Source organism: Pyrgilauda ruficollis, unplaced genomic scaffold, assembly GCF_017590135.1.
Source record: "Pyrgilauda ruficollis isolate IOZ18807 unplaced genomic scaffold, ASM1759013v1 scaffold280, whole genome shotgun sequence".
Classification (NCBI taxonomy): Eukaryota; Metazoa; Chordata; class Aves; order Passeriformes; family Passeridae; genus Pyrgilauda; species Pyrgilauda ruficollis.
In genome coordinates, this window is record NW_024524156.1 from 123,594 (window position 1) to 144,195 (window position 20,602).

General features: G+C 65.3%; 2 protein-coding genes and 1 long non-coding RNA gene across 18 annotated transcripts in view; 2 read left to right on the forward strand and 1 right to left on the reverse strand.

The window, feature by feature from the left end:
- LOC121356092 lies at window positions 1-488 on the forward strand. Its single transcript, XR_005955506.1, has 2 exons — window positions 1-142; window positions 221-488. It is a non-coding gene; the product is annotated as an uncharacterized LOC121356092 (long non-coding RNA).
- A 1,772-nt stretch (window positions 489-2,260) lies between these two features.
- PCBP2 (poly(rC) binding protein 2) lies at window positions 2,261-14,275 on the forward strand. Of its 15 annotated transcripts, none has more exons than XM_041472140.1 (15): window positions 2,263-2,487; window positions 2,833-2,856; window positions 2,968-3,000; window positions 3,251-3,367; window positions 4,579-4,710; window positions 5,267-5,395; window positions 5,785-5,859; window positions 7,215-7,301; window positions 7,476-7,541; window positions 8,389-8,430; window positions 9,404-9,476; window positions 9,939-9,977; window positions 10,886-10,938; window positions 11,455-11,624; window positions 12,383-13,171. In XM_041472140.1, the coding sequence occupies exons 1-15, from the start codon at window positions 2,419-2,421 to the stop codon at window positions 12,708-12,710; spliced, it is 1,437 nt and encodes a 478-aa protein (XP_041328074.1). In that variant the 5' UTR covers window positions 2,263-2,418; the 3' UTR covers window positions 12,711-13,171. The 15 variants fall into 15 exon arrangements, with proteins under 15 accessions (XP_041328080.1, XP_041328082.1, XP_041328074.1 ...); XM_041472150.1 differs by lacking the exon at window positions 12,383-13,171 and adding an exon at window positions 13,733-14,275 and having other exon boundaries at window positions 2,274-2,487; XM_041472141.1 differs by lacking the exon at window positions 9,939-9,977 and having other exon boundaries at window positions 2,266-2,487.
- Window positions 14,276-14,752: 477 nt separating this feature from the next.
- MAP3K12 (mitogen-activated protein kinase kinase kinase 12) overlaps window positions 14,753-20,602 on the reverse strand; it is a 7,413-nt gene continuing 1,563 nt past the window's right edge. The window contains exons 2-13 of one of the 2 annotated variants that reach the window (XM_041472183.1): window positions 20,296-20,479; window positions 19,437-19,628; window positions 18,573-18,731; window positions 18,180-18,338; window positions 17,903-18,011; window positions 17,588-17,697; window positions 17,323-17,439; window positions 16,846-16,983; window positions 15,927-16,365; window positions 15,643-15,713; window positions 15,302-15,554; window positions 14,753-14,910 (exon numbers count right to left, since the gene is read on the reverse strand). In XM_041472183.1, the coding sequence (XP_041328117.1) occupies window positions 14,818-14,910; window positions 15,302-15,554; window positions 15,643-15,713; window positions 15,927-16,365; window positions 16,846-16,983; window positions 17,323-17,439; window positions 17,588-17,697; window positions 17,903-18,011; window positions 18,180-18,338; window positions 18,573-18,731; window positions 19,437-19,628; window positions 20,296-20,479 (2,024 nt within the window). In that variant the 3' untranslated portion in view covers window positions 14,753-14,817. The remainder of the gene's footprint in view (window positions 14,911-15,301; window positions 15,555-15,642; window positions 15,714-15,926; window positions 16,366-16,845; window positions 16,984-17,322; window positions 17,440-17,587; window positions 17,698-17,902; window positions 18,012-18,179; window positions 18,339-18,572; window positions 18,732-19,436; window positions 19,629-20,295; window positions 20,480-20,602) is intronic. The other variant, XM_041472184.1, reaches the window with a different exon arrangement.

The window sequence follows — 20,602 nt, forward strand, 5'->3', positions numbered from 1 at the left end:
CTTGGGCCCCCCCCTGCCGCAGCCCCCCCACCCGGGGGTGCTCCCCCAGCCGGGGGTGCTCCCCTCGTTCCCCCCCGGGCTGGACAAGAAGGCGGCGAAGAAGATGAAGAAGAGGATGAAGAAGGCTCACAAGAGGCACAAGGTGGGGGGCGCCCGGGGGGGGACACAGAGGGTCACCCCCAGCCCCCCTCGGGGGCTCATGGCTCTGCTGTCCCCCCAGCGCTCTTCGTCGTCCTCCTCCTCCTCCTCCTCCAGCAGCTCCGACTGAGGCTCCTGGGACCCCCCAGGACCCCCAGAACCACCTGGGACCCCCCAGAATCTCCTGGAACCCCTGGGACCACCAGGAGCCACCTGGCACCTCTTGGGACCCCTGTGACCACCCGGGACACCCCAGGAGCCCCATCCTGTCCCCGTGCCCCCCATCCCCTGTTCCCGGGGGGTCCCGGGGTGTCCCCGCTGTCCCCCAATAAAGCTCTGGGACACCCCAATGTGTGTCAGCGTCTCCTTGGCGCCGATGGGGGCGGGGCTTGGGGGGGGACACAGACCCCAATGCTGCCCGGGAGGGGGGGCTGCCCCCGTGCCCCTATTGCCCCCCAAACCTTCTTATTGCCCCCCAAACCTTCCTATTGCTCCCCAGTGCCCCATAGCTCCCCATACACAATTCTACCACACCTTTAATTACTCCCCTTTACCCCCATTTCCCTCAGTGCCCCCCAGTGCCCCCTTTTTTTTTTTTTTTGTTTCCGTTTTTTTTTAATTTTACGAGTTTTTCTTTTCCCGCCCGGGCCCGGTTTTTCCGCCATCCCGCGCTGTTGTTTTCCCCCCGCCGGAGCGGGAAGGGGGAGCACGGACGGGCCCGCTCGGGGCCGCCGCCCCCCCGGGCGATCCCGGATCTTCCCCCCGGGCCTGCCCGGAGCGGAACGGCGATCCCCGCTCCAGAGCGGGTTCGGAGCCCCGGGCCGGTGCCTCCCGGCCCGGTCCGGAATGCAGAGACCCAATTCCCCCTCCCCGAGCCCAGCTCCCCGCGGCGCCCTCGTTCTCCCAGCACTGGGCCGCTTCCCCCCGCCGGGCTCCGGGTTCCGTTCGGAGCCGCCGGCCCGGGATCCCCCTCACCCGCCTTGTGATCGGGCCCCATCCGGGGGCTCCCTCGCGGCCCCGGGGTCGCTCCGGGACAGCCGCGCCGCCCCGCTCCCCCCGGCCCGGCTCGGAGCCGGGACCCCCAGCCCGCTTCCCCCCCACACCCCAATCCCCCTCAGGGCTGAGCTGGCTCCGGAGCCGCGTCCCAACCGCAGCAGCCGCGTCCCCGGCTTTGGCAGGCGGATCGGGCGCGGGGCCGGGCGCAGCTCGGGGAAGTTTCCCTGCGGAACGGCCTCGCCGGGAGCCCGGCCCGGGCCCGCGTCACCCCCGGCGGAGCCGCTCGGCCGCTTTTGTCCCCGGGACGGGCCCGGGCTGCCGGGGCGGGCGGGCTCGGGGCCCGTTCTGCCCTCGCCCCGCTGCCGGGGCTGCGATCCCGGGCTCCGCTCCCCGAACCGGGGGGAATGCCGGGCTGAGCTCATGGAGGTCGCGGCAAAACCTCCGGTGCCAGCGAGGCAGCGCGGCCCCGGGCCTGCCTCGGCCGTGGTTAAACTTTGATGGGGCAGAAGCGGTGGCACAAATGGGAGTTTATTTACCGGATTCCCGTGAAAAGCTCGGCTGGGGCCGGCCGGGCTGTTTTGCAACCGCTGCCGACTCAGGTGGTTTGAAACCTGATCGTGCGCTCATGTGGCCTTATCTGGGTCTGAGGGAATCGCCTCGGAACCTGCTCCGAGGGGCCCCGCGCGGGCAGGGAACGCGGATGGGCTTTATTTTCTCCACAATCCCGTTTGCCCAGCGGGCCAAACCCCTGGCACTGGGTTGCCCGCTCCCATCGGGCAGCTGCAGGAAGACTTGGGCTGGGAAGAGTGTGGGGCTCGCAGGGAGCAGCAGCTTCCCCGGACCTGTAGGGACCACGATTAGCTCTCAGTGCCCCCTCGGCATCCCCGGTTGTGTCCAGGAACCGTTTGTGTCCCAGTGCTACCGGGGGTCACCCTGGAGTATTCAGTTGTCCCTCAGAGAAGCCCTTGCAAGGAGCAGGGCTGGGAGGAGGCAGGGGCTGAGCAGGACCCTCATGACCCCAAGAGTTGCTGGATCCGGGTGGGATCAGGCCAGTTCAGCTCTGGAAATTCATAGGAGGAGGAGCCAAACCACCGCGGATCGTCCCAACACTTCGGGGGCTGATTTGAGGGGCGAGGCAGCACGGGGAAGCCGGAATCCTGCCTGGACAGGCTGGGGGGGATTGACGGAGCCCCTCACGTCCCAGCCCCTCACTCACCCAGCCCCTCTCCCCCCAGCCGAGGCCCGAGCGCTGCCGCAGCCTGAGCCGACCCCGCGCTGCCCACCATGGACACCGGAGTCATCGAAGGGGGTCTCAATGTCACGCTCACCATCCGGCTACTCATGCACGGAAAGGTTCGTGTCCCCAGCGCCCTGCGTGGAGCCCTGGCTGGCACGGGGTGGGCTGGGAGCCTCCGGGGGATCTCCTGGAGCTGCTGAGGGGCCAGGAATGTGCTGCTGGTGCCTGGGCAGGTCCTGGGGTGCTGCCAGAGAAGAAATTAATTATTGGGGGGGGCAGAACGACCCGATGGGAACTAAGGTGGGAGGAAGATCAGCACAACTGGGATAAACCCCAGTTATCTGAGGGGCAGAAGTCACACGCTCAGGAGCTTGTTTTGACTGTGAAAAGAGCCGAGTTTAGGCTTGGGGCTCCAGGAGTTGTTAAAACGCTGACTAACGGTGCTTTTGTTTCCATCCCAGGAGGTGGGAAGCATCATTGGGAAGGTAAGTGAGGAACAAACTCTCCTAGCCCTCCCTTTGCCCTTCTCCCCCTCCCTGGCTCCCTCCCTGCCCAGCGCCGCGCTGACGCCTCTCTCCCTTCTCTGTCCCTCACAGAAAGGGGAGTCGGTGAAGAAGATGCGTGAGGAGGTGAGTGCGGGCTGCGGGCGCGGGGCAGGATGGCGGGCCTGGCGCGGGCTCCGCAGGCAGCGCGGCCGCGGCGGCGCGGGGAATGCCGGGAGCTGTGGGCAGGCGCGGCAGGAAGCCGAGGAGGAGAAGATGGCTGCCCGAGCCGAGGGAGGGGAGGAGGAGGAGGAGGAGGGAGGGCTCTGTCCCCGGCGGGGGATCCGGAGGAATCCCGTGCAGCCCGAGCGCTGAGGTGGCGTTTGCCTCCCCGCAGAGCGGAGCTCGCATCAACATCTCGGAAGGGAACTGCCCCGAGCGGATCATCACCCTCGCGGGACCCACCAACGCCATCTTCAAAGCTTTTGCGATGATCATTGACAAACTGGAAGAGGTGTGTCCACGGTGCCCTGCCGTCACTGCCCCTTTATCCCTTCTCTGTGGAAGAGCTGACCCCGGGATGGGCCCCAGGGGGCCCAGGGCCGCTGTTCCGCACGGGCAGCCGGCGTTTCCCTGCCTGGCCCTGATCTTTGTCCGGCGCTGTGCTGGGGCAAGGTCCAGGCAGTGCTGGAGCCAGAGCCCCACAGGGACTTCCTACCCACGGGCTTGGAATCCCCCTGGCTCTGCTCGTGCTGGTGCCACTTCCCTCCAGCGTGCCCCAGGGCTGAGCTCTCTCTCCCCAGCCCTGCCAAGGAGGAGCTGGAGCTGCAGCTGTGTGGTGCTGGAGGAGCTGCCTCGTGTCCCTGGTCCTGTTAAATCAGTGACTTCCGGGGGGAATTTTGCTGCTAGATCATCTGGATCTTGCAGGTGTTAGAGCCTGCTCAGGGCTGTGATGTCAAGATTTCCACGCTGGAGGGAGCAGGAGTTGGGAGTGCTCCTCACCTGATGTGGGGTAGAGCTCTGTGGCCCTCACCTTGCCACAGGTGGGGGTACAAATTCTATTGCCCTTTAGATTTGGGACACTACTCAGGGAGAAATAACCCTGTGCTGGCAGCTGTGTCCCCAAACCCCCCTGCTCTCACTGCAGCGTTAGCAGCTGCAGGGCTTGGAGCTGTTTGTGCCGAATGCAGGGAGCCGGGGCCCTCCACGGGCTGCACGGCCCTGCAGCGCTCTGGGCACCGGCCTTGGAGCTGAAGCTTTGCTTTTAGTAGGTCAGTTGAGCCCTGGCCTTGTGCCTCCCCTCCCCCTGCCAGCACATGACCGCTGTAATCGGCGCCGGGATTGTTTTTCCCAGAGCTGCTGCCTTGATCCCTGGTGCAGCGGGAGGCTCCGTGCTGACCCTGGAGCCGTGGAGTCCCCGAGCCCCCCCTGCCCATTCCCTTGTCTCCCTCCAGCACCGGTTCCTGCTTGGCCGAGGTGGGACCCAGCTGGGGCCAGTGCCTAAACCCATTTCATTTCCATTGAGGCAGCAGAGTTTGGATGCTGCTTCCCAAAAATACATCTTGTGTTTTTTCTGGGCTGCTGAGGAAGTCCTGGGAAAGCCCCGAGGTCACCTTGGGCTCGGCCACTGGTGCCAGCGTCACCTCCCTGTCCCTGTGCCGGGCACGTCCCCAGTGCGTGCCGTTCCAGCAGGGCTGAGCCCTCAACACCTCCTCTTCCTCGCAGGACATCAGCAGCTCCATGACCAACAGCACAGCTGCCAGCCGGCCCCCGGTCACCCTCCGGCTTGTGGTGCCCGCCAGCCAGTGCGGGTCCCTCATTGGCAAGGGAGGCTGCAAGATCAAGGAGATCCGAGAGGTGCGTGGTGCCCAGCCTGGGGGACCCACGGGGGGGTTCAGGTGTCCCCAAGGGCAAATCCCTGTGTTGTCCCCGCCCAGGGGATGTGGCATCACTGGGAGCTTTTGGTGCTCCCTGTATTTTAGTGCTTGGCAAACTGAGACTCAGAGCAGACCCTTCTCTGCCCAGTACTGTCTCTCACAGCTTGGGTTCCTGCTCCCCGCTTCCCATGGCCCTCTCCCCAGCCTTTTCCTAGATTTTGGAGAGGGAGATGGGCTCCAGGCCAGCACTGCCCTTGGCCATGCCATTTAGCACTGGGTGCTGTTGGATTAACTTTGCTGGCATGGAGACTGGCTTGGCTTGGGTTACAGGGACAGGCTGAGGCGAGGTCCCCCTCTGCTGCCTCAGGCTCCTGGTGACCGAATTGTATCCAGCTGAGATTAGAGGACTTTATTTTGGGGGAAAGGAGGAGCTGGGGGGGCAGTTTTGGCTATGTATAACCATGCACGGGGTTCGTCGCTGAGGTCTCAGCCCTGCTTGGGGTCTGACGGGCTATTTTTAACCCTCGACTTGGCAGAGCACGGGGGCACAGGTCCAGGTGGCAGGGGACATGCTGCCCAACTCGACTGAGCGAGCCATCACCATCGCTGGGATCCCACAGTCCATCATCGAGTGCGTCAAACAGATCTGCGTCGTCATGCTTGAGGTAGGGCCCCTCCTCGGGCCTGTCCCTGGGGAGGCGGGTGCTGCCCTTGGAGGGGTGGAAATGCTGAGGAGGGAGAAGAAAGGAGCTGCTGGGGGATAAAGGGATAGCTGGGGATTACAGCCTCATCCAGGTGAGGCTTGGAGCTGCTTAAAACCGGGGTCGAGCGGGGCCTCGAGAGCAGCTTGTGGTGTCACCCACGGCCCTGCTGTGCTCCTGGGTGCCCTCCCTCGGCCCTGTGCCCAGGGTGAGGAAGAAGTCACGCTGCCCTGGGTTGCCACAGGGCCAGCTGGAAGCGCAGCGCAGAGCCCCGGGGGTGTGGGCCGTGGGGAGGGGGCTGTCGGTGCCAGCAGCGCTCGATGTGTGACCTGCCCTCTCTGCCTGTCACGCAGTCTCCCCCGAAGGGTGTCACCATCCCGTACCGACCCAAGCCATCCAGCTCTCCTGTCATCTTTGCAGGCGGCCAGGTAAGGGCTCTCCTCTGCTCCTGGGGTGCGGGGTGGGGAGGGGCGGGGGTCGTACCGAGCTGCCAGCGCGCCCCGGCCGCTCCGCGTGCCCGTCACCCACGCCGTGCCCTCGGCCCCAAGCGGCTCCGCTGGGCCTTGGCCCCCTCCCCCTGCTGAGGGAGGGCAGCAGGGAAAAGGGCCGATTTGGGAGGAGAGGGTGCTGGAAAACACTCCTGGAATTAACCGGCCAAAAAACGTCTGCCAGTGTGGTGGCGGCAGTGGGGTTTGAATGGGGCCGAGCTGCCTAACCCAGGCTCTGCCCCTCTGCCTCGGGCTGGCTCCAAGGACTCGCTGTCACCCCCTGTGGGTGACTGGCCCGGAGGTTGGGGGTTCTCTGCTCTCTGCCACTGGTTTTCGGGGTGCAAAGGCTCAGCCTGTGCCGTGGGTAGGGTTGGGGTGCGCAAAGGCTTCTTCTCTCAGGAGGGGAGGGTGTCAGACAGGAGTAGTGTCAGGTGACTGAGCGTTAGTCCCTCCTGCGCTGAGCTGGGGAGTGGCCCGAGCCCTGCCCTGGGCCACCTTACAGGGGACAGGTGTCCCTCGGGATCCTGTCTGCTGTAACGGGCCCAGGTGTGGGTCAGCTGCTCCCACCCTGCGCCCCCGGGGCTGCCCCAACGCTCGGAGAAACCACGGCGACAACACTGCCTTCCTGCTGCCTTCCTGCTGCCAGGGACGCCCCTCGGGGTGGGCAGGGCCTGGCTTTGTCAGTGGGGGCCTCAGTAGGCAGGGAAGGGGGTCAGGGAAGGGGCGTAGCTGCCGCCGGCCTCCCCGAGAGCCAGGCCTGACTCCGCTCTCCCCCCTCCCAGCCCCGCCACGCTTGTTCTGGGGACGGACCTGCCGCCGTCCCCTTCCTCCCCACCCCTGCCCCTCTCCCTGCCTCTTCCTCCCCACCTGAACCCGGTCAGCCCCCCCCTCCCGCCTCCCCGACAGCTTCTCCCGCCGCTCTGCACCCGGGGGAAGCCCCCGCGCCCCGGCCAGCGGCGGGGCCGCAGCGTGCGGACCCCCGGGCGGGAGCCGGCCGCCTTCCCCGTTAGAGCAGTGAGAGGAGCAGGCTTCCCACAGCCACGCATCTCTTCCCTCCCCTTGCCCCTCTTCTCCCCCTTCCTTCTTTCCGCCCCCGTCCCCGGCCCAGGCCCGCAGCAGCCCCCGGGCCCCGCTCCCGGTGGGCCTTGCGCTCTCTGTCTTCGCAGCTCAGAGTCGTGCGTAGAGCAGGGCGAGCCCTCGATCAGCACTGAGCTAATGTGGATGTTGAGTTTGGTGTTAGCGAAAGGTTTCGGATTGACAGCCCTGGAGACTGAAGTCCTCTAATTTATCCACAGGACAGGTACAGCAGCGGCAGTGCGAGCTACCCCCACACCGCCCCATCCATGTGCCTCAACTCTGACTTGGAGGGACCACCTCAGGAGGTGAGAGGGGAGTTCAGTCTCCACGGCCCGTTCAATCCTTGGCCTCTCTGAGACTGCCAACAAGGGTGGCATCCCTGTCCCCGTCCCCCAAAACCGACAACGGTGGCTTTTTGTGCTGTGGACTCCTGTCCACTGGGAACTGGACTCTGAGCCCACCAACCTCTCCTCACGCAGGCCACCCGGCAGCCACTGCATGGCAACGAACTTGGGCCAATTCCAGCCTGGGCTGCAGTTCTTCCGGTGACCTGGAAGTGAGGCTGTGTACCCCCCTCTCCCCCTCCTCTCCCACCCGCCCCCACCTGCCCGGCCCCCCCAGACCTCCCCAAACCTTAGCCAGCCAGGCCCCAGCCAGTGCCTCGCCCTTTCTGGGTAGCTTCAGGAGGAATCTGAAGTCTGTGGCTGTCCCTTGTAACCTCGGGGACACGGAGTTGTGGCAGGTCAGGCCCTCGCCTCGTTCCCCTCCGAGCACTGGGCCGTGTGAGCAGTGGTAGCCAGCGCCAGCACTGACCTGTAGCTTGCCCGGCGACGTTGTCCTAGGCGTGTGGAGTGACGAGAGGACTCGGAACGGGGCAAACTTTTTTTTTGGGGGTGGGAGGGGAGGCGGGGGAGCTGCCGGGCCGGGGCAGAGAGGGGCCAGGAGCAGCAGCAGGGCCGGCGGGGGCGTTGGATCCTCCCTGCCTGCGCGGGGGCGCAGGGATAGCAGCATTGTCGGACTCACCACACCATAACATCTTCATCAAGATCCCAGCCGTTCTCTTGTTGGTTTTTTGGTTTTTTTTCTTTTTTTCCTTTTTTCTTTTTTTTTTTTTCTCCTTGTTTTTTTGTCTGCCACCTTTTTTTTGGGGGGGGGACGGCACCGATTCTGCCCACCCCCTCCCCGTACCCGCCACGTCAGGCCAATTCGAGTAACCGCCAGCCTAGAAACTGCTTGTGACAGCATTTATCCGTCCCCGCCTCTCCTGCCCCACTTCCCTCGCCCCGGAGAACTCTCCACCTTGGCTCTCTGACTTCCTGGCTAGTTGAAATCTGTCTGTCCCTGGGTGGCTGTCCGATGGTTGTTAATAGGACTGTTTTCCTCCTTTTGTAGGCCTATACCATTCAAGGACAGTATGCCATTCCACAGCCAGATGTAAGTTTTTATTTACAACTTCTTGTCTTGAAATCCACCCTTTTCCTCCCTCACCTTCCAAAAATTTTCTCCGTGCTTTCTCCACTCGAGCTGGCTCAGCTTGGGGCTGAATACTCGATCTGATCTGAGCTTCCCAGAACCTCCCCCCCAAAAAAACACTCCACCCCCCCCTCAGCCGGCCCTCCTGCAGCCAGCTTCAGCTGGCCTCAGATCTCTCCTTGGATCCTCCCCCACCTCCTCTCTGACACTTCCCTCCTCCTTATTATATTTTTTTTCCAAACCCACCTCTCCCTGGCTTGGCATTTCACACCAGCTCTGGCTTTTCCTTTGCCCCCCCGCCCCCCCCCAATTTGGCACGAGAACCGCCCCCCCCCAGCCAGCACACGGTGGCTCTGTCACGGTGGCTCTCCCGGGGCAGGGGACAGCTGGCCCAGCGAGCGGGCGCAGGTGGCAGTCGGGGAGGGGGGTTGGACCCGGCCCAGCCCGGCGGGGCCGGCCGGGAGCGGAGGGACCATCCCGGCAGCGGCCGGCGCTGTCGGACACCTCCATCCTCTGGCACCCATCCTCATCCCGTAGGGGCTGCTCTCTGCTCCTGGCACCTGTAGGGCAGCGAGGGGGGTCTGGCACGGGGGGACGGGGGCTCCGAGGAAGCCGGGCTGGCACAGCAGAGCCGAGCGCGCTCCGTGCCCGGTCCCTGCGCTCCCCGCCGTGCCACGGGCACCTGCTCCCTCCTCCCGCTCCTCTCTGCTTCTGTTCCTGCGCTCCTCCAGCCCTTGCTGCACCGAGGGGGGTGGGCACGGCCCCCAGCCCGCCGTGGCCGGGCCGGGGCAGCACGGAGGGGCCGGGGCGGGCGGCGGGGCCGCGTCCGTGCGGGTGCGCGCGGCGACTCCTGGCCCCCGGCCCCGGGAAATGGCTAACGCCAGCCTCTCTCTCTCTTTCTCCCTCTCCCTCTCTTCCCTTCTCCCTCCTTTAGCTGACCAAGCTGCACCAGTTGGCAATGCAACAGTCACACTTTCCAATGTCTCATGGCAACACTGGATTCAGTGGTATGGAAACTCCTTCTCTCCGTGTGCGTTCGCGCGCGGCCGGAGCCCAGCCCGGGCCGCTGCCGGCTCCTGCGTGGGGGCTGTGCTCACAAACCTAACCCCAAACGCTGCCCGGGCCCGGCCAGGTAACTGCTGCTGTTGTGGTGTGTCTGGGGGCCGCAGGGACAGGGCCTCCATCCATCCATCCACCCACCCACCCACACTGCTTCCCTCCCTGGTGCCCGCTCCTCGCAGCTCTGCCAGCGCACTGGGAGACCCCCGCCCGCAGCACCCGCTCTCCCCTCCGGCTACTCCAGGCCTAAAGCAGGCGACTGCTGGTTGTACCAAATTCGCTGTAGATTTGCTAAGATGGCTGAAAAAAAACAAGCCACCTAAAAAAAGAAAAGAAAAAAAAATCAGAATTACCCATTTGGGGCTCTAAACTTGAGACAGCCAAACTCATTGTGACTTGTATCTTAACAGGCGTTGACTCCAGCTCTGCAGAGGTGAAAGGCTATTGGGGTAATGATCCAAACACACCATCTGTAGTTACTCTGTTGTTTATTGATGCTGCCCGGGGTCTCATTCTCCCTGATAGATGCTGCCCGGATGGGGGGAAAGGGGGTTGAGGGGAGCCCCAGAAGGGCTGGAGGTGCAGCCTGGCTCGGCTGCCTGGGCCCTGGAGCACAGCTGGATAGTGGAGAGCAGCAGGACTGGGTGGAGACTCGGCTGTCCCAGCGAGCTGTGGGCCCCGAGCTTTAACCTCCCCACCCCAAAAAACACACAGAGGGGAGCAGCCCCCAGCCGAGGAGGAGCTGGAGCTGTCAGGAGCTGGAGCTGCCCCGCGAGTCGGGGGTCAGCACTGGGTGTCACCTGCTGTGTCCCCCTGCCACAGCCCCGCTGTGAGGGCTCGAGGCCGCCCTGCTGCCGCTCCCTCTCGCAGGGAGCGAGCTGGGAAAGGGGAGAAGTGGAAAAGTGTGTTCGAAACGCCCCAGGCACACGAGCTCAGCCCCTTGTGGGGTGTGAGCAGCCTCCCAGGCAGTGCCTGCCATAGCATGGCCCTGCAGGGCAGCAGGGAGGAGGAGGAGGAGGATGAGGGGAGCTGTGGCCTTTGAAAGCTGGACCCGGAGTGGGAGCGGAGGCGAGTGCCTGGCTGGAGCCCCCCAGTGCCAGCCCCTTGCTCTGGGATTGTCCCACCTTGATGGAGAATCCACGTGGGGAGGGGACACAGAGGGGAGAACTGCAGGGGTGAGCAAGGAGAGGGAGGCAGGTTTGGGGAGCAGCGGGGTCTGGAGTAACCTCCCAGCCTGCTGTGCCCCCCCTGCCTGCTCGGAGCCCTCCCAGGCAGCCTGAACCCTGCAGCACTTGGGTGCTGCACCCCCCGGCTGCCCCCACCCTCACCTGGGCCCCCTCTCTCTGTCTCCGAGCAGGTTTGGATGCCTCTGCCCAAACCACCTCCCATGAACTCACCATTCCAAACGATGTGAGTATCCCGGGGGGGGTGGGGGGTGGCTGCCCCTTGGCTCCCCGGGGTCTGCCCCTGTCTCAGGGGCTCTGGGGTCACTGTCCGTGCCTTTGAGGCTGTGGTGGGCTCTGGCTGCATCCCAAACCACCTCCTCAGGCCATTCCGGCTGCCACTATGTCCCTTGTCCCCATTCCAGTGACCTTCAAGGCAAAAAAGCCCTTTTTCAATCCCTTAATCCCCTCTTTTCCAACTAACACCCCATTCCCAGGAATCCCATAGTCATGGAGCTGTTGAGGTTGGAGGAGGCCTTTAAGGCCACCAAATCCAACTGTCCCCCCACCACTGAACTGTGTCCCCAAGGGCCACATCCTCACCTTTATTTTGGACACCTCCAAGGACGGTGTCCTCCCCTCCTGCCCTGGGCAGCCTGTGGGGCTGGGACAGCCCTTTCCCTGCAGGAATTGCCCAGTGTCCCCTTGGGAGGTGCCAGGGCAGGATGAGGCTGAGCTGACCCCGTCTCCTCTCCCTTCCCAGCTGATTGGCTGCATCATCGGGCGTCAGGGCGCCAAGATCAACGAGATCCGCCAGATGTCCGGGGCTCAGATCAAGATTGCCAACCCCGTGGAAGGCTCTACTGACAGGCAGGTGACCATAACTGGATCTGCAGCGAGCATCAGCCTGGCCCAGTATCTAATTAATGTCAGGTGAGTGCCGCTGGCCCGGCCCTGCTCCCTCCCCGCGCCCGCATGAGGGGAAGGGCTTTCCTCTCTCCCTGTCCCCTCCCCGTGCCTGCTGTCCCTTTCCCCGCTGCCGTCCCCTCCAGGAATGCTGCAGGGTGAGGATGGGGCTGGGGGGAGCCTGGCTCTGCTGTGTCACCCTGAGGGGTGCAGGGGGGGCTGCTGTGCCAGCCCTGTCCTGGGGGTCCCGAGCGTGGGACGCTGCCATCCCAGAGCTGCTGGTGCTGCTGGCAGCACCTGGCTCTGCTCTGGGGCCCTGCCTCGGGCTGCCCCGTTGGTGTCCCCGTGTCCCCTGTTCCCTGCCTGCAGCTGGGAGTGCCATCTCCTGGCTGAGAGGGGCTGGGGGGTCCCTGGGCTGTCCCCGCTCCCGCAGAGCAGCAGCTGCTGGTGGTTTCCTCTGGACTTTGGCTCCTTCCTGGGGGATCCTCAGGGGGGTGTGGGGGTCCCTGTGCAGCTGGGCCAGGCCTGGCAGCACCATCCCTCCCCTCCCTCCCTCCCTTCCCTCCCTCCCTTCCTTCCTTCCTTCCTTCCGACCCTTCCTTCCTTCCTTCCTCTGCGCCGTTTTCGCTGTTTGTCCTGTGCTTTTTTTTCGCATTTTGTGCTGTTCCTTCCCTCCCACCCACACCCGTGTTTTTTTTTTTTTTTTTTTTTTTTTTTTTTTTTTCTTTTTTTCTTTTTTTTCTTTTTTTTTTTTGTTGTTGTTTTCCTTTTCTCCTCTGTTACAGTTTAGAAAGCGCTAAACCCTCCTCCCAGGCAGCCTCCGTCACGATCCCTGACCACCTCAGCATCAACCTCTCTCAACCCTCCACCCCTTCTTCTTCTTCCTCCTCCACCACCACCCCCTCGCTCGCCACCGCGGGGGCCTCCGACGCACCCTCCAGCCTCCCCAACCCTCTTCCGACCGCCCCTTGTGTCTCCAGTCTGCTTGGCATGAAACCTGTCCCTCTCCTGGCGCTAAATGTCGTGTCTGCGGCCAAGGGCGCCGCGGCGCCCGCCGTGCCCTGTGTCACTAACAAACTCAAAGCGGAGAAGCAGAGGTTTTCCCCGTACTGAGGCTGCTCCAGGGGTGGCAGCACCAGGACCCCGGAGAGGAGACTTGGAACGCCAGTTTTTTTTTTCCTCTTTTTTTATTCTTTTTGGGGTTTTTTTTTAAATTTTCCTTTGTACCGAGCTCGCGCTGCCGTGGCAGCAGCAGAGCTGTTCTTGCCGGCCGAGAGACTGTGTCCCCGTGTCCTGTGAGCGGTCACAACTCCTTCTCCGCCTGCCTGTAGTTGTTGCTTGTTACTTTTTTTTTTTTTTTTATTTTTTTTCCTTTTTTCTCCTGCTTTTCCCTTTTTTTTTTGAGTAGTTTGGGTGCAGCTGTGGGGTTTGGGGAGGGATGGGGGGGTGGAGGGAGGGAAGGGACTCTGTGATTTTTTTTTTGTGGGAGGGGGAACTGCATCCCCGGTGCCCTGGGGGCCTCACCTGTCCTCTCTTAACTGTCTGTACCTGTAATAAAGTTGCCACGGTGAGAATCTGCTCTGGTAGATCTGTGCCGCAGCGGGGCCCGGCCCGGGGGTCCCCTCTGCCTGGGGGGGTCTCCACCCCTCCACCCCCAGCCCCAAACCGCAGCGAGGCCGAGCGCGGAGCCGCCACGCCGGGCCTGGGGGGTGGGCTGCCCTTGGGGGGGTCCCTGCTGGCCCAGGGACCCCGTGCAGTGTCTGTGTGTCCCCTGCTGCCCCGGGGGTCCCTGCTGGAGGTGCCCCCCCCTTTCCCTGCACTCCCCCTACCCCGCTGCCTCCTCCCTGCCCCACCTGGGGGGTCCCGTGGATCTCCCCAAACCCTCGGAGCAGAGCCCACCACGCTCAGCCCAGACCCCCAGGACCCCCCCAGACCCCTCCAGCGCCATTCCAGGGCGGGGGGGGCACTCCCTTCCCTGGCTGCTTGTGCAAACCCCCCAAACCCCTCCTGAGGGGGGGTCCCCTGTGGGGCCCCTTCCTGCCCCCGCCGCGGGGCTCCCCTGCCCCCCCCCGAGGGCGTCCCTCCCACCCCGTCTCGGTGCTGGGGGTCCCTCTGACGCCCTTTTCTCGTTGCAGGCTCTCCTCGGAGACCGGGGGCATGGGCAGCAGTTAGGGGGGCCCCGGACCCCCCCGCCTCGCCATCCATCTGCGGCCCCTTAGCACCGACCCAGGTTTTAAACTAGTTTGTACATTTTCGGTTCCTCCAGCCTCGCGCCACTCACCAGGTTCAGTTTGTTTCAATTTTTTTGTTTTTCGTTTTTGTTCTGTTTTTCGGGGTTATATTTTTTTTTCCCTCTCAAATTAAAAGCATTTTAATTCCTTCGTTCAGCTCTTAAAATTGCTGAACCCCAAATCTTAGTTTTATAAAGCTTCTCTCTCCTCTCCCCACCCCCCCAGCACCTTCTCCCCTCCTTTCCCTGTTTTTTCGGCTCATGAAGTTTCTGTTTTTGTCATGAAATGTAAGAGTGGAAGACAAACGAAAAAAAGAAAAAAAAAAAAAAAAACATTTCAGTTTAGTTCTGTAACGTCAGGAAATTTTTCAAAAAAAAAAACTGAATAAAAAGATGGACTGGAGCTTTTCCTTGTGAATAGAACCTGCAGGATATTTTGGTTAATGGATCTGCCTGTCTCAGTCTTTATTTGAAACCCCCGTGGCTCTTCCCAGTGCTCCCAGTATGGTCCAGTTTGGTTCTGGAGAGGGATGAACCACCCCAGCTGGCGTTTGGGATCCTTCCAGAGGGTGGAGGACCAACCCAGTGCTCCCAGTATGGCCCAGTTGGGTCTGTCAGTCCCACGGCAGTGGCATGAACCAGTCCTGGGGAGGGAACTTTGCCCCTCCAGATGAATTTTTGGGGGATCTTTCCCATTTCCCTCCAAACTGGTCTCAAATGGGAACCTGCTGCTGGTTCTGTTCCCTCTCTGCTCTCCCCCTAAATCCCCTGGCACCTACAGGAGTGACAAGTGACAAACCCCCTCCCTGTCCCCCCCCTTTCCCCCAGTCTGAGCCGGGGCAGCCCTGGGGTGCTTCCACACAAACAAAGGGGGGCCACGACCCCCTGCCCCTTCCCCCCGAAGGCAGAGCCGCAGTAGAGAGCGATAGATATTTATATAAATATTTGGGGCTGTACAAGTGAGGAGTGCAGGGTGGGGGGTGTGGGGGGTCACAGGCCCGGGGGGGCTGTGGGCCGGGGAGGCCCCTCGCCGCTGCCTGAGTGGTCCAGCTCTGCACTGTCACAGTCCGAGTCCTCGGAGACCTGGGGACACCAACGGGGCTGGGACACCCCCGGCCCCCCTGTCCTGGGGAGGGGGACCCCTCCCTTTGCCACCCCCACCCCACGGGGACCATTCCTGGGGGAGAGGGACCCCTCCCTTTGCCACCCCCTCCCCACGGGGACCATTCCTGGGGGAGAGGGACCCCTTCCCTTTGCCACCCCCACCCCACGGGGACCATTCCTGGGGGGCCCTGTGGACCCTCTTCTCTTTGCCAACCCCGTCTGGGGGCTCGGGGGACCCCCCCACCCCATGGGGACCATTCCCAGGGAGCCCTGCAGCCCCCCTTCCACTTGCTGACCCCGTTTGGGGGGCTTGGGGGACCCCCACCCCACGGTGAGCGTCCCCGGGGGTGCCCCTGGCTGGGGGCATCACCTTGGTGGGGCTGAGCCCCCCGTGCCGGCGGCCGGGCCCCTCGGGCGGGGCCGCGTCCAGCGGGATCTCGGAGCCCTGGGACAGCAGGTCCTCGGAGCGGTCGTCGGGGCGCTCGTCCGTGTTGGTGCTGCCCACGTCGGGGGTGGCACTGTGCGACGGCTCGCTCGTGTGGCCCTCGTCGCCGTCCCCGTCCGAGAAGTTCTCCGAGCTGAAGGTGGACAGCGACTGGCGCTTGCTCATCCCCGGGGGCCACCTGGGGAGGGGCGAGGGGGGCGTGAGGGCTCCGAGCAGCCCGGAGCCCCCCCGGTATCCCCGGGCACGCGAGCGGGGGTCGCACCCACCTCTGCCGCAGCGGCAGCTCCACCTCGCTGTCCACCTCGCCCTCCTCCTCCTCCGACGAGACCCCCCGTTTCTGGGGGCGCACGGAGGGGCTGTTGGGGTCCTCCTGGCGCCCCTCGGGAAGGACCCTCGGTCCTGACCCGCCCGCCACCCCGCGAGGGACCCGGCAGTCCTGACGCCCCCTCCCCGAAGGAATCCATCCCCCTCCCGCTTCTGGGACGGCCCTGGGGTCTCCCCCCGTGTCCTCGCCCCCCCCACAAAGGGACGCGGGGGTCTGGGGTCTCACCTGCCCGCGGGTGACGGCCGCCCGGTACAGCAGAGCCGCGGGGGTGAGGTGCTGCCCGGCCCCCCCTTTCCCCCCCCGGCCGGCCCCGCTCTCCCGTTCGGGCTCCCCGGGAGTGGGGGGCTGCGGCGGGGGGGACCCTTGGGTGCCCGTGGCCCCCTCGGGTCCCACATCAGGTACCGTGGCCGGGGGGGCACCCGCGGCCTCCAGGGTGCCCCCGAGGATGTCGGGGCTGGCGGCGGTGGCGGGGGGACCCCGGGGGGTTCCGGCCTCGGGTCCCGGCTCCCCGCAGCCCCCCCGGGGCCCCGCTTTGCGGTGGCGGCCCTTGGCCCGGCGGCTGCGCCCGGGGGACGGGGGACCCTTGGGACACCCCGGCAGCGCCACCTGCGCCATGGCCGCGTCCAGCTTGGGCAGCAGCACCTCCGGCTTCAGGATGTCGGGGCTGCGCACGGGAGGGACACGGGAACGGGCTGTGGAGGGGATCCGGGCACCGCGACCCCTGGGGTATCCACAGCCCCGCAGAACGCCCTCCCCCCCGGGACACGCAGCCCCAGAACTCCCCCGAAGGAGCCCGAACCCCCACGCCGAGCTCCCCAAGCATCGGCACACCCGGAGCATCTCTCCCCTCAAGAACCCAGACACCCCCAGTCCCCTAAACTACCCCAAATCCAGACCCCGCAACATCTGCACACCCAGAGCATCTCCCCCCTCCTCAAAGAGCCCAGACACCCCCACCCCAAACAACGCCGTCCTCCCAGCCCCCTAAACGACCCCACATCCAGGTCCCCAGACCCCCCCACCCTGCTGGACCCACATGTCCGTGCCTCCCCGCCCAAATCCCCGGCACCCCCGTTCTCCCCCCATCTCCTCCCGCCCCAAACCCCCCGAGGTGCTCCCCCCGAGGGACCCCAGCCCCGCTCACCGCTTGCCGTGGGGCGAGAGCTTCTGGGGCACGTTGCGCTTCTTGATGAGGGTCTCGACGGCGTTGCCGTGCAGGAGCCCCCGCGGCACCCGCGGCTTGAAGAGCCCGGGGTAGCGCTTCTCCAGCGCCTGCTCCCGCCTGCCACGGGCCACGCGTGGGCACCCGCGCCCTGCCCGCGGCAAGCGGGGCCGGGGAGCGGCCGCGGGCTCAGGGACAGCCACGGGCGGCACAAAGGGCTGGCGTGGGCAGGGAGTGACCACGGGACGGGCACAGAGGGGCTGGGGTGCTCTTTGGGAGGGTGCTGTTCGGGGGTGTTATTTTGGGGGGGTGTAGCTGTTTGGGGGGTGTAGCTGTTTGGGGGTTATTTTGGGGGGTGTAGCTGTTTGGGGGTGTTATTTTGGGGGGTGGCGCTGTTTGGGGGTGTTATTTTGGGGGGTGGCGCTGCTTGGGGGCGCTGTTTGGGCGCTGCCCACCCACCTGAGCAGCTCCTTCTCCTTGAGCTCCAGCTGCAGCATGAGGGCGCTCAGCTCCATGTACAGGTTGTTGGCGCGCTCCAGTTTCCGCTCGTAGTGCTCCCGGATGTCCAGCGCGTGCCTGGGGACACGCGTGGCGTCAGAACCGGCCGGGGACAGGGACAGCGATCTCACGGCCCCGCAGCAGGGACAGCGACCCACAGCCCCCCCTGTGCCCCCCGCCCCTGGCTCCCGCCGGTCCCTTCCCAGCGCTCCCAGCACGGCCCCACCGCAGCTCCTCGCGCCGCCGGTTGATCAGCTCCTCCTCCAGCCGGTGCAGACACGTCCCCTCCGACTTGATCTTCTCGAAGTGCAGCTTCACCTCCTCCCGCCACTCGGCCTGCGGCACAGGGACAGCGCTGCCGCTGCCAGCGGGCTCCGGCCACCCCCGGGCTCCGGCCACTGCAGGCTCCGGCCACGCCGGGCTCCGGCCACTGCAGGCTCCGGCCACCCCGCACGTGCCGGGCTCTGGCGGCGCTGCGGGCACTGCCCGGCTGGGCCCTGCGGTACCGGAGTAGGGGGGTCCTGGGCTGCTGGGGGGGTACCTGGGATTTGAAGTAGGTCTCCTGGGGGGTGGAGAGGACGTCGGCCGAGGCGATGTCGAGGTGCAGCAGGATCTGGCGGAAGGACGGCCGGTTCCGGGGTTTGCTGTTCCTGGGGAAGGACACGGCACTGGGGGTTTGGGACCAGGGGCAGAGAAGGGCGCACAGGACACAGCGGGGGCACTGCCACAACCAGGGCTCCCCCCTGTCCTGCCCTGTGCCACGGGTGCCCACAGAACGTCCCCAGGGCGTCCCTCGGGGTGTCCCCGTGGGCACTCACCAGCACTGGCGCAGCAGCACCTTGAAGCCGTCGGGGCAGCTGGAGGGGACGGGCAGGTGGAGGCTGTTGCTGCCCACGCCCCAGATGATGGCCGACGAGTCCACGTCCTTGTAGGGGATCTCACCCGTCAGCAGCTCCCACAGCACCACCCCGAAGGACCTGTGGGCACCCGCAGCCCCCGTCACCCACGGGGGCTCCTGCTGTCCCCTCACCGCTTCCCCCTCCGGTGTCCCCCGTGTCCCCCCCCCCGGTGGTCCCTGATGTCCCCGGCCCTGCCCTGTCACTCCCGGTATCCCCAGTGTCCCACAATGTCTCCTGCCCCCGCTGCCTGTCACTGCTGTGTCCCCAGTGCCAGCACAGCTGGCAGTGTCCCCTGTGTCCCCGCGGCCTCACCAGATGTCCACCTTCTCGGAGACGGGCTCGTTGCGGATGACCTCGGGGGCCATCCAGGCCACGGTGCCGGCAAAGGACATCTTGGTGCTCTTGTCGATGAGCTCCTTGGAGGTGCCGAAGTCCGAGATCTTCACCACGTCGTCGTAGGTGATGAGCATGCTGGGGACACGCGCTCAGCGCCACGCCAATGACACGCCAACGGCACGGGCACGGCACCGCCGCGGGCATGCAACTGCTGCGGGCACCACGGGGTCACGGCACGGCACCGGCGGGGACGGCCGGCACGGGCAGGGGACAGCCAGCACAGGCAGGGGACATTCAGCATGGACAGGGCAGGGGACAGCGGTGACATGGACACAGAAGGGGACAACACCAGCATGGACGTGGCACCAGCATGGGACACCAATGAGATGGGCCAACACCAACACGGACGTTGTCCTGCCATGGGACACCAGCATGGACGTGGCACCAGCATGGACATGATTCCGAAATGGACGTGGCACTGCCACGGGCACAACGCTGCCATGGCACGGCCTCGCCGTGGGACACCACCAAGGACGTGGCCCCGCCGTGGACACGCAATGCCACGAGCGTGGTCCTGCTGAGGGGACGCCACCAGCGCGTGCACAGCTCGGCCACCACCGTGAGCACGGCACTGCCACGGGCACGGAGCCACCAGGAGTGGCACTGCCAGGGTCACACAGCTCACGGACACGCACCACCAGGAGGGCACCAGGAGGGACAGGGCACCAGGAGGGACAGGGCACCACCCAGGACGCGGCACCGCCGCGCCGTGCCCCCACCCCATGCACGGCCCCGTGCCCGGGGGCACCCGGGCTGCTCCGAGCCCCGTCCCCGGCTCACTTGGGCGACTTGAGGTCGCGGTGGATGATCTTGTGCAGGTGCAGGTAGTTCATGCCGCCGGCGATGCCCATGGACCAGTCGACCAGCAGGGAGGGGGTGACCTTGCGGCCGGCGCGCAGCACCTCGTAGAGCTGCCCCTGGGCGCAGAACTCCATGATGATGCAGTAGCAGGGGGCCTGGGTGCACACGCCCCTGCGGGCACAGCGGCTCTCAGCGCCCGCCGGGGCCGCCGCTCCGGCCAGGACGCCCCGGCACGGTGCCCGGCCCACGGTGGCCGTGCCCGGAGGCCGCGCCGTCCTGCCCGCCTTGGTCCGTGCCGTGCTGGGGTCCCCATGCCCACGGCGGGTCCGTGACCTCTGTGGCCGTGTCCATGCTGGGCACCGTGCCCATGCCGTGCCCATGCCGTGCCCATGCTGTGCCCATACTGTGTCCATACTGTGTCCATGCCACGTCCATTCTTTGTCCGTGCTGTGTCCATGCCATGTCCATACCATGCCATGTCCATTCAGTGCCCATGCCGTGCCCATACTGTGTCCGTGCTGTGTCCATACCATGCCATGTCCATTCCATGCCATGTCCATTCCGTGCCCATGCCGTGCCCATGCTGTGCCCATGCTGTGTCCATGCTGTGTCCATTCCATGCCCATGCCATGCCCATGTTCCAGCATGCTCCATGCCCCATGCCATGCCGTGCCCATACCATGCCATGTCCATTCCATGCCCATGCCGTGCCCATGCCATGCCCGTGTTCCAGCACGCTCCATGCCCCATGCCATGCACATGCCCCATCCCTGCAGTGTCCCCCGTGCCCACGGTGTCCCCCGTTCCGCGCTGTCCCCGTGCCAGCAGCCCCGCTCACTTGAAGGTGATGATGTTGGGGTGCTTGAGCTTGCGCAGGTGTTTGATGTCGGTCTCCTTGAGGTCCCGCACCTTCTTCACGGCCACCTCCTCGCCGTGGAAGCGGCCCAGGAACACGGCGCCCTGCGCCCCGCTGCCCACCCACTGCAGGTCCAGGATCTCCTCGAACGGCACCTCCCAGGGGTCTGCGGGGTGGCACCGCGGGGTGGCACCGCGGCCCCCCAGGACCCCCACCCCTGGCACCGCGGCCCCCCCCAGGACCCCCACCACGGCACCACAGCCCCCCAGGACCCCCACCACAGTTCCGC

Excerpts from the sequence above, each read along its gene's own strand:
- PCBP2 (XM_041472140.1), top strand. The coding sequence starts at position 2,419 with ATGGACACCGGAGTCATCGAAGGGGGTCTCAATGTCACGCTCACCATC. Across the intron at positions 7,542-8,388 it reads CCTGGGCTGCAGTTCTTCCG|GCCTATACCATTCAAGGACA; the intron begins GTGACCTGGAAG and ends CTCCTTTTGTAG. Across the intron at positions 8,431-9,403 it reads ATGCCATTCCACAGCCAGAT|CTGACCAAGCTGCACCAGTT; the intron begins GTAAGTTTTTAT and ends TCCCTCCTTTAG.